Source organism: Agelaius tricolor, unplaced genomic scaffold (genome assembly GCF_023055355.1).
Source record: "Agelaius tricolor isolate 1412-34295 unplaced genomic scaffold, bAgeTri1.0.p SCAF_8, whole genome shotgun sequence".
NCBI lineage: Eukaryota > Metazoa > Chordata > Aves > Passeriformes > Icteridae > Agelaius > Agelaius tricolor.
This window is the reverse complement of record NW_027269268.1, coordinates 27684440-27696448: the sequence shown is the minus strand read 5'-3', so window position 1 is coordinate 27696448 and position 12009 is coordinate 27684440. Positions and strand designations below refer to the sequence as shown.

The 12009-nt window shown below is 38.4% G+C and overlaps 1 protein-coding gene across 1 annotated transcript in view; it reads right to left on the bottom strand.

The window, feature by feature from the left end:
• Positions 1 to 977: 977 nt before the first annotated feature.
• GALNTL6 (polypeptide N-acetylgalactosaminyltransferase like 6) overlaps positions 978 to 12009 on the bottom strand; it is a 437607-nt gene continuing 426575 nt past the window's right edge. Inside the window, exon 12 of the mRNA XM_071432077.1 lies at positions 978 to 10245. Coding sequence (XP_071288178.1) covers positions 10078 to 10245 — 168 coding nt within the window. The 3' untranslated portion in view covers positions 978 to 10077. The remainder of the gene's footprint in view (positions 10246 to 12009) is intronic.

Sequence of the window (12009 nt, the reverse complement as noted above, 5' to 3'; positions counted from 1 at the left end):
TGTCTTCAGTTTGCATCTGACTACAGTATCCTTTAAGCTCTCTAGAGAAGGAGGAGTCACATTTTCAACGAATGCTTATAGTTCTCTTAGTTTTGCTAGTTTTGATGTTCAGAGGTCTTTGGAAGCAATGTTCACTTTAACTGCTCCCTCAGAAACAAATAAAAATTAGATTGTGTCCACTTATCACAACTCTCACTCATGCAGTAGATGGCAGGGATGGATTTAATCAATGATTTTTGATTAGAAGGTTTTAGGATAGATGTACAGCACTGAAAAACTGAAGTTTATGGGTATGCATAAAATTAAGTTATAGGACTTAAAGAGATGCAAATTAAAAAAAAAAAAGAAAGATAATTCCTTTAAAGATAAATAATATGTAATAATCAACTCTTTCTTCTTTAGTCTTTGAAGATGATTGACTAATACTGTTTTCTATATGATTCAAACTTTTGCAGTTAATCCTCTTTATGAAGATTATGTATTTTATTTTATGTCTTATCAGTTGTAGGTACAAGGACTAGTGGTCCTGGGATTTTCTTGGGATTTTTTTGTTGTTCTTTGTTGGTAGTTTTTTTTTTGGTGTGGAAGCGGGACAAATAAATCTTGACTTACATGACTTTTTACTGGAATCAAGTCCTCAAAAACTTTTTCAATGCTTCGTTACTTGTCACTTGAGGACTATTATGTGTATACAACTGTTTTGTCCTCACTTGTTTATTTCTCTTATTTAGGTGGCATTTCAAGACATGATTTACAATATTGCCAGAGCTAACAGCGCTCGTTGTTAAAGGAGATGAGTTTGTTTTCTCTTTCTGCTGATATTACACAGCTGGCATGGCCGGTGTTGCAGGAATGGGAGCAGCAATATGTCCCTGGGCAGCCCTGCAGCTGGCTGGGCTTGTCCAGTTCTTCACCCACCCAACAGAGCAGCTTATTTTAGCAGCAGCAGATGTACAACAAACTGAAAAATTTATGCTGTAGCTTCTGAGAGGTATTTATTCATTCAGATCATGGTCATTTTTTTGAAACTGCTGTTCAGCAATCTTTTAGTTTGTATCCTGCAATGTAATACATCCAAATATAAAATAGAACAGGTGTACAATTTTTATTCCATAGTTCAGGTTCTTAATTACAGTCCAGAAATTTACAGGCACGTGCTCTCTGTAAATCCTTTAAGCATGTCCTGAAAACATTATTTTAATGCATAAAAGTTGGTCAGTTTCTACAGCTGTTGTTTAATAACATCTAAGCCAACTATCTCAGACTAGTCAGCACAGAAGTGTATGTTTTCATTTTACTTATTATAATATATATTACTAATTGTAGTCTATTGTATAATACTTCAAATGCACACATCTGAAAATATTTCCCCCATTTTTTTAGAGAGCTATATTTTTCCTAAATCACAACAACCAAATATTTTGATCTTGTTTCACAGAAAATTAGACAACTCCATCTTACTTTAATTGATCTCTACTATAGCTAGCTGCCTATCAGCCCAGCTCATTTCTGTCTGTTTTGCCTACTGGGACATTAGTCAGTGGTTACACAAAGTTGTCTCCAGTTCTTCTTGGCCCTTTATATATAGTTTATAATAGTTGAATTGCCAGGAAATGTTTTGTCCTGAATGTTGTTTAACAGCAAGTGAAGGCTGTAATTCCAGACTCTCAGAAAAGTGAGAGAAATGGATATTTTGCAGGATACCTGCAGGAAAGTGTGTTTATTCACAGAGATGCCTGGAAAACACTCTGACCATCAGAAAGACTAGTTGATAAGTAGAAGCATCTCAGAGGCTCAGAAGGGACCATATATTTCTCTTTTGATACCTAGCACTTGTTAACTCTGTGTGTGTGTGTGGACTGGACTGCTGTGAGGTGTTGAGAGATATGCAATGAACCACATTACCTGGAGAGCTGGGCAATATCAACCAGCAGAGTTTGAGGTGGAAAACTGCTGGTGAGGCCAAAGTTGGAAGAAATGTATCCCTTGCTAGGATAACAACTGTGCAGAATAATCTCCAACTCCAAAGAAAAAGTTTATATAGCCACGCTGCAGATTTGTATGAAAAACTGGCAGCAGAGGCCTGATGCATTACTATCCTTCCGGGTGTAGATTACCAAGATATATTTTGATGTAGAGCAGTAACTGCAATTTGGAGGCCGATATGACAGGAATAAAAGAAAACAAACTTCAGAATCACAGAATCATAGAGTGGTTTGGGTTGAAAGGGACCTCAAAGATCAACTCATTCCAACTCCCCTGCTGTGGCCAGGGACACCTTCCATTAGACCAGGTTGTTCAAAGCCTCACTCAACCTGGCCTTCAACATTTTCAGGGTTGGGGCAACCACAACTTCTCTGGGCAACCGATTCCAGTACCCACTATCCTCAAAGTAAAAAATTTAGCTCTCTCTTTTCCAGGCTGGACAATCCCAATTTTCTCAGCCCTTCCTCTAATTAACTTGGTGATCCTGCTCTGCACTTGCTCAAACAGGCCCATGTCCTTCCTGGGTCCCCAGGGCTGGATGCAGCACTGCAGGTGGGGTCTCACCAGAGCAGAGGAGCAGAATCCCCTCCCTTGCCCTGCTGACCATGCTGCTTTAGGTGCAGCCCAGGACATGTTTGACTTTCTGGGCTGTGAGGACAGATCATGTTCATTTAGGGGGCCTTTTTTTTTATTTTGTATGAAACTCCCATTCCTTGGCTGACAATCCTTTGGACAGTTCCTTTGTACAGACTTTACACTGGTACTCTGGTTTCCTAGGAACTTGTTTAGTGAAAGGGCAGGGTATAACTTTAATCCATATGTTCTGGTTGCAAATAAACCCTGGTGGTGCATAAAGACATACAGGACACCGGTGAAAGGATTCTCTTCTAGTAGGAAGGAAAAGGTGATGTTTTACTGCCATCTCTGCAGCTGTTACTTTGATAATGGGAATCATTACAGATATTGATTTTCCTGACATGCTGAGGAATAAACTAGAGTCCTGTACAGCTGTAAGCAAAAGGCTGCTGCACATTGGACAATCTCTTTTTGTAAATAAGGCCCCTCTGACTCTCTGCAGCTTGACTAGAGGTTAACCTGTATCATGCACCTGTCACAGATTACACATCCACTTCAGATTTGGAATAATGCCTTCAGTTAAAGTTGTCATATCCCCTTGGTGGTTTATTAAAAAAAAAAAAAAAGTTTAAAAAATAATTCTACTCAGTTTCCTGTATCGCTATTAGCTCAACCAGGGATAATCAAAAGTTAAAAATTTGAAGTCAAGAAGTTCAGCTGCTTCTAAACATTTGTACAAAGTATATCCACCGAATAAGATGCTTCCTGCTCTTACATCCTCCCCTCTCTGGGCAACACTGAATTTTGAAAATGAATGAAAAGTAGATCACCAGTGCAATTTCTTTTCCCTCAAAGATATTTGTCTGTCTGTGCTATGAGCTATAACTCTTCCACAGACAAAATCTGTAGTGAGACTGGCCCATAATGACAGAACTTCTCCTCAGGTGCCTTCCTCCTCCCCATCCCTCTGCAAGAACAAGCCAGGTACCCCAAGGCGGAAGGGCTTGAGGCTCTGCCAAGTCAAGATCAAAGCAGCTTTAGTCACTCTTATCTTGAGGAAGGGATCTGCAACAGCAGAAACACCTTTGGCACAGACCAGAAAGGTGGGAAGAAAGAGGACCAGGATTCTGGCAGACAGCAAGTCAGCAGAAGGGAAGAAACACAAAATAGAAAAAAAAATCCATACAAAAACTGAAATGCATAAAAGAGGTGAATGCTGCAAGGAGCCATGAAGGCAGAACCACAACATTCTTTGTTTTTAAGAGCTGTATGCGATGTCCAAAGAGAAACACTTGTTATCTTGATCTGCAAAGGGAGTAGGCAGAGCTACTTCATACTGATCCAAGTTGACATTTCCTAGGAAAATTTAGATAAACATTTTTCTTCTTTCAAAAAAGCCTGATATAGAGAGAAATATTAAACTGAGGTAAAAAAGTGGACCATAATATTCTGCTTCTACATACTATCTAAAAAGTAGCCTCAGGAACACACACACACATACCTTTAGTGGAAAACTCAGAACAAACTGAGGGTCCATCAAAGCTTTTCTCTTTTGTGATCACGTATTTCACAATCAATACAATTCAGATTAGGCAGTTCTCCTTATTCTAAATTTAGGTCCTTGCAAAAGGGCTTGATTGCCTCTCAGTTCCCAAATATTTGTGATGGAAGTAAAAATGTAAGCCCTGCTATGAAGAGGTATCCAAAATTATTGGTGGCTGACCCTTGTAGGTCATACTTCCTTCATATACAGAATTAAACCTGATTCCTACTTTTTCCCTTTCACCACCTATTTCCTCCTTCCTCTCTCAATTAAACTGCCATCTCCTAATCTCACCATTTGGCCTTTCACCTCCTTGAAAGCTCACAATTCTTGATCTTCTTAATCTAGGATCATTACCATCAATCACTCCTTCAGGCAAGTGAAATCTTTTTTTCACAGAGGGATGCCAGAGGCCTACAGATCTTTTGGGTCGATAATATTGTTTTAGTTCTGGTGTCAGTTGGTTTTTGACTAAACTGTGCCTAGTGCTATCTTTTGCTGATTAGATGCTCCGGAGTGATCAGCAGAAATTTGCTTGGACAGTGGTTCCTTCCAGGTTGAGTCATTTAGTGGGGAGATCAAGGATTAACTTAATTAAATCAACTACTACTTTCACAGTGTTAGGGATCCTGCTAAGATTAATGAGGACTAAGGTTAATGAGGACCAAGTTTTCCTTTCCTATGTCTTAGTATCTTTAAGATAGTACCACTCACCAGACTTGCCTCACTGCAGCTCCCCTCACATCCTGTACGCTGTCCATTATACATATATTTCAATGTCTTATCCATTTGCTTCTCTGAAACAGATCATTCTGAGTTTTCCTACATCTTTTACTGAGTACAAGCTTTTCTGCTGGCCCATTTTGCAAGGCTCCTTCTCATTCATCTATTCCCTGAAGCACCAACCCAAGTGGTTGCACAAAATACACAAATTTCTCTTTGTGTATAATTAACCTACTGGACAGTGCTGTGGTAAACACACATTTAGATAAACACAAATTATTATTGTTTTAACCCATGTCCTCTTTGCTTCCCTGCTGTCTGCACTGTTCTCATAGGGCCCACTGAAGCACCTACTGCACTGCCAGGTTCTGTAAAAAAGAAAAAAATACTAAGATAACAAACCTTAGAAACAAGAAAAATATCAAGGCATACCAGATTGCAATGTTTGAATGCAATTTTTTCAGAAGCTCTTCCTGGATTTTTTCTCCTCTGGCACCGTGATGCTAGTAACAAATGCTAGTAACACCAGTTTCAGAAGTCCTGTCCCAAGAGTAGTACCACTGATGTGACTGATACACTGAAAGAACAGAAAACAACTTCACAGAGCAAATGTATTTTCTGAATGCTGCTGAAGCTTTGGAAATGTGATGCATTTATCTGAGTTTCTCTAGCTAAACTTTCTCATTATTTGTTTTTACATATGTTTCTTACCTTTTAGAGATTTTTTCATATGTTCAGATTTTCTTAAATCCAGTGTATAAATCCAGCATAATTCAGAATTATAACAAGGAAATATGAGGAGAGAAATATTTCAGGAGACCTAAGAACAGATTTGTGTATTACATGTGTTTTAAAAAAAAAACAAACTGTCAGCAACTAACCACACAAATTCACTACATTTTTAAAATTACAAATCTAAAATAGAAAGCACTACACACTAAAGATTTAATAACTCTATTACTTATTAATCTAAAATTTTCCAGTCGAAAGATACTATCTTAGCAAACATTTAGCAAAGTCCCTTGGTACACTAGACATAATTGGTCTAATAATTTTTCTTTGGGTTTTTATGTTACCTTTTGGTTTACATTTCCTAATTTTTAAAGGCTTTTCAAAACTTTCAGAAAGTGCAAGATCCTGAAAATTTTATGTAAAAGCACTCTTGGATCCTTGTGCTTTTTTTTAGGAGAATATGGAACATATTTGGGAGGGGGTTAAACAAAGGAATAAATGCACATTATAATACTAATACCAGCTATAAAAATGTTACTCCTGATCACCTTGTGTTGTTTTCAAGGGCTTTGAAATTATTTCCCTAACGAATCTTGATGGATTAAAAAAGAAAAATAAAACGATTAATAAAACCATATATGCTGTGTTCTCTTGAAATGCACTGGCTTATCAGCATTACAGATGCTCTTTAAATAGCAAATGGATGCATCCCTGGTGTCAGCCACACTGAAAGCTTGCCAGTACTGCCTTCCTAAAGTGCTCCATCTCCAATCCATCCAGGTAGGCTAAAAGAGTCTCTCTCACCTAGTCCCTTGCAGAAGTTATCAGTCAAAATGCAAATGAGTTGTGATTATGACTTTTTTTTTAAAACAAAGGTAACATCCATTCCTGCAGAACTGCCACCTATTTAATCAATTTGGTCAAGCTATTTGTACACATTTCTTCTATGTGGCATAAGATTTCCCTAAGGTCACTGGAGACATTGATGCCTGGTAAATTGCCAGTAATCAAAGGTTGTTAAGTGCTTGTCAGCTTCCTTTCAAGCTAAGTCTATCTTTATCATGAGGCAGACTTATTTCAGCAGCTAGAGACCATTTATTCATAAATGGATCACACTCAGGAATAATGCATTATATCATTAAAATATCCATACTGCTGCAGAAACATTTGTTCTAAAGCAATCTCATTTTTCTGAAATAACACTGTGGCCAATGAAAGTGAAATTTTGTCATGTCTCTGCAGCAAGGCTACTCTCCCACACATGAAAGGCTTTGTTTCCCAGCTCCTCCTCTCTCCTTTGAGCCCTGTCCCCCAGGGCCTCTGTTTAGCTTAGATTCTGGAATATATGCAGGAAAAGAAATGTTATTTTAGAGTTTTAGTTGCACTTGTAGTTTACTTCAGTTTCTCCAGATGCTCTCTCCAGTTATAGTACTTTGCTGGCCACAAAAAAAAAGGCCAGTTAACCTTAAATGGAAAACATTTAGGGGAGACGGTGATGAACTCTCTTAAAGATACAAAGATCTTCTTTTCAGACATCTTGATTAAAACCATAAAATAATAAATTGAAAAAAACTGAACAAGTCATTAATTGGGGAAATCAGTATAGCTCCACTGAAATGATGAGCCCACATTACTTAATTCCACCTGTGCACTACATTTAAAATATGTTCAGGACTACCTGGTACTAAAAAAAAATAAATCTGTGAAGAAATTTCATAGTCTTTTGAAAAAACGTGTCAGAGTTAAATGCTCCTGGAGAATTATCAGAAGAAGATACATCTATCCAAACTATCAAATTGTTCATAAGTTTATTGGCAGGAAAAGATATGGTTGCAGGAAGAATTAAAGAAATTCTGAATGGTAAATTAGTAATGAAATACTCTTATCAGTGGAAACCTTTGGAGAACACCCAAGATAGACTTGAACTGAAAGGTAGCGATGATCATTTATTATTAATAAAACTTTTGCTGAAGGAGTCCTGTGCAAGGACTGTTCTCTTTCCCCACAATATCTGACTAGCAGTCATATGGATTGCTTTTTGACAAATACTGCTAGAGGTTACCATTTGTGATCAGCTACAAGTAAGTGGAAGGCTTCCTTTGGCAGTGTAAGGTGCTGTGCAATATGACTCAACAAGGGCTGTAAAAGGCATAGATTTTCTTTGCCCTAAGAGCAGCCTGGTTCCCATCAGACATCTCAAAATCAGACCACTGAGATGCAGTCAGACACTGAACGATATAACCCTACCAATCTGTTTTCCTTTAGCAATCCTCCTTTGCCTCTCTATTTTGGGCATACAGTGCTGCTTCCAGGACTGACAGTTTGGGGCCAGTTACAATCAGCAGCTTGAGGGCTGCATTTATATTTGAGGCAGCCATCTTCTTCTTTTCCCAAACCCTCTTTCCTCATGATAAGGCTGCAAATAAATGATGCTGTGAGCACCGCATCTGGGAAAGCTGAGAGTTTGCAGAGGCTAGGCTGGTTCTGTGTACTGACAGATAAACAAACCTGAAGTATCCTCATACCAGAACCTTACTACTTCTGTTCCTGAGCACACCATATCTTCAAATTAAATTTAAACAATACCTAAACAAACTCACTTATTCTAAAATCATAAAACAACAACTCTGTGGACACATACCTTTAAATTATTTGAAAGATCTTTTCAATAACTTGCAGCAATTGCTTAATATATTGGAAATTTCACAATTTCCCCAGTGCACACATCCTGAATGCTACAGGACCTCATTCCCCTCTTAAAACTTTCATATGACCTGCAACTACAAGATGCTGCCATAAAATAGCACACTGGTACTAGAACCATCCTCTGGATGAAATCAATGCTCTTTGTGCATAAACACAGCTTAAGGAGAAATAAACAAAACACAGCCACTGCACTCCCTTAAAACAGGGTAGATTGCACACCAGTATTTTGGTTAGTCAGCCACCTCGCCAGCAATCAAAATAAGCAACTTAATTACAAATGTTATTTTTGGAACCTGAAAGGAGTTACAGCACAGAGGACGTCATCTATCTGCATTTATGGTGCTTTCATTTGTAAATTCATCTTTCAAGCAAAAGCCACATATTTACTTGATATAAATTTATACTCACTCTTACCTTGAACAGTCTCAAAGTTATCAGTCACATTCCACACATCAGCATGAACTGAGAAGAACCATTGACACCCTTCCTTAAGTGTTTTAGAGGCCTCTCTCTCTCCAACAGCGTGATAGGTTTGAGGGACCCATCATAATCATCAGTGTGATGGAAGTCTGTGTTACCCTGAATGGTGCCTGTGCCTAAGGTACCAAAATATTGTAATGTGTGACTTGCTTGCACTTCTTGTTTCCTCCCTCATGACATGTACAATACCATTCACTTGCTCACTGTGGAAAGTTCACATGATTTCCATCACAGATTTCAAAAACTCCAAAACCACCCAACTGATATTTCCTGTCAATTTTCTCTCCACTCCTCTGTGTCAGGAGCAGTGCAAGATCTTTTAAGCTGCACTGCGGGGAGTCAACATGCTCTTAGGTGATGGCAGCATACCAGTATTAATTTGACTAACCTAGTTCAGCATGCAGTATGCAATTATTTCCCACTCTCCTCCTGATTTCTCCCCAGTCTATTTTCATTTTAATTTATATGTTGGTAAAGATTCTACTTTAAAAAAAGACAGATAGTCCACAAGCCTTCCATTATGCTGCAGCTGCTGCTGTTACACTTGTCACTAAAAAAAATCTCACCTTGTGTGACAATGGGATTTGAATCACAATTGCTAAATATATCATATATATAAATTTGATTGCTTTGCTTTATTTTTCCTGAAGGGGAAAAATGTGAGGGAAAAACCATACAGTTCATTTCATGCTTCACTACAGTGTAATTCTAGACCCTAAGATTTCGACCATTCCTATTTTGGTAATGAATGGAACGCAAAAGGGAGGTATTTAAAATTAATTGCAGCAGTTCTGAGGGTTAAACCTGCTTAACCCAACCTTTTATTAAGAGAATGTCAACAGAGCATATATCTTGTCTAGGGAGTGCTGGGACATCATTATTCTTCTACCAGCATGTTTAATTCTAAAACCTGGGATTTCTTCAGGTTCCTGTTGGCGTCATGCACACCATAAACCCATCCCAAATCATAGCATCTGTTCTGAGCTACTCACTACAGCAGGATTTGACCTGAGAAACTCTAGAGTTTTGTTTTACTTTATTAACTTGGAGTACTTTTAAACAGTTTTTAAACAAAGTTTTTCCCTTGACCAGCAAGGGAATTTTCAGCCTTAAGTTCTCAGCAGCATCCAGTGAGGCTCTTGGCCAAGTTCTCCAGATACTGTATATCCACAAGGACAGCCTGCTGGCTCTTGCTGTGGCATTTTCTTAATCCTCAGAACAGATTTCCTGGATCTAGGAAATTTAATTCCTGACTCCTTTGACCCAGATGCTGGCAAAAATGTAGTCTGCAGTCTGTACGTAAATATGTGTGTTCAATTTTTTTTTTCCTTCTAGGAACTGGCCTTGCTGTTAAATTTTTCTAAAACAGTCATATTAATATGTTCAAAAATCCACTGTTGAGTTTCAGATAAAGGATCACATCTGTTCATGAAAATCTTCTTCTCAGCTGGGTTGCAATCTATGCAGCTGCTGCTTACCGGATGGAACAAAGTTTTGTCCTACAGGAATGAAAAAAAATAGAATTAAGTAGCAAATGCCAAATCATTGGAAGTGTTCTAATTTTACAGAACATGGATTAAGAGAGCCCTGTTTGAAATGATTTTTTGGTCTCTGTGCAGTAACCTTGTGTAATAACAACAGCTATTATTAGAATTAGAAAGCTGTAGAGAATGGAATTTCCTTCCCTTGGGCTATTATCCTTTATGAAAATGGGGATTCAAGAAAGAGGGAGATATCATCTGGTCTTTGACTAACAACTGCATAATATAATGAAAAAACAGAATGTCTTTTAATATCTTTGCATACCACATATTTGCTTGAAGCCCATTTAAATGTCTGAACCTGAAAAATTGATTTGTTTGGGGCTTTTTTTGAGAAATCTTGCTCTTGACAGGGTTGTGTTTCTTGGCAGGGGGAGATGTAAAATCTTCAACTTGCTGAAGTCTTTAAAAATGAATTATTAACTGAAGTGGTGGACAGATGGACACAGGATTGATGTTCTCATCCCATTCAATGCCTGTGGCCTTGCTAAGACCAGCCACTGAAATACGCTCTCTCCCCAAATAAGATGGAAATCCTAACACTGATTTAGCTCCATATGGAGATTTTGTGAGGGCAGGCATGGATTAAGTTGCTTAAAAAAGCATATTTATGATGATTAGTTTTATTAATTTTACTTCACAAAACTGGAGCGAATAGTAAGTAACCTGATGTGAATCTTCGTGAAAGCAGTCAGTTGAGCAGGTGGTGAGTTAGGTAGTTTCAATATACTTAGTTGATGTAGGCAAGTGTTTTTAGAAAGACAGATGTGGGAGTCATTAGATGGTTTGAAAGTTTCCAGGGACTATACTGCATCTGTTGAAATAAATTTCAGATTACACTTGGTAAACCACATTCAGGCTTTTCCCCTCCATGTCAATGATTGCCCTGACACTATTTTAATACTAATCCAGGATGTGCCTGCTTGCCCAGTTTGTGATAGGAAAAAAATCTATTTGTCAAATTGCAATTAATTAAAAACTGACACAAGTACTCTGGGTGCAAGCAACAATCATAGAAACTTATCTTTAAAAATACTGCACATTCGGAAAAAAAAAAAACCAACAAAAAAAAGTACGACAACAAATAGAAACAGCAGCTATTTAAAACCACTTCAAAAAATTAAGGGTTTTTTTTAATTTAGGAAAGATTAAGTTCACTGATTTGTGGTTTGTGAAAAAATGGTAAAGTACAATGCCTCTTTTTAAAATTAATATATGCAATAAAGAACCAAGTCAGAAGTACCTTGCGCTCTGGCTGAGGGGGATGGTGTTACATCTGCCTTTCCCACTGTTTTACTTTCAGCACTGGCCTTTCCCCAAAAGCAGTGGATGAATACACAGTCCCCCACCAGACTGAAATTCAGAGGCATGCCATCAAAGCTGACAGGACCAAACCAAATGAGTAGAGGCCTTTCTCTCATGTTCTGCAAGGAGAGCAGGCAGGATACTTCAGCTTGCAAGAAGGGGGTAACTGGACTGTGTACAAAAGACTACTGTGTCCCTGCTAGGATGAGGTGGGCCTGCAAGAACTGCCAGGCACCCCAGGGGGTGGTGCAGGCACCCATCTGCACCTTGCCAGCTCCTTCTGTACTAAAAAGAGCTTGATGCAGTGGCACTGTCCAAAATCAGGACACAGTGACTGTGCCATGGCCAACCTGCCTGATGTGGGACCTTCAGGAAGGGGGCATATGGTTTTTCTTGCAGTATAGCTGGGCATGAGGG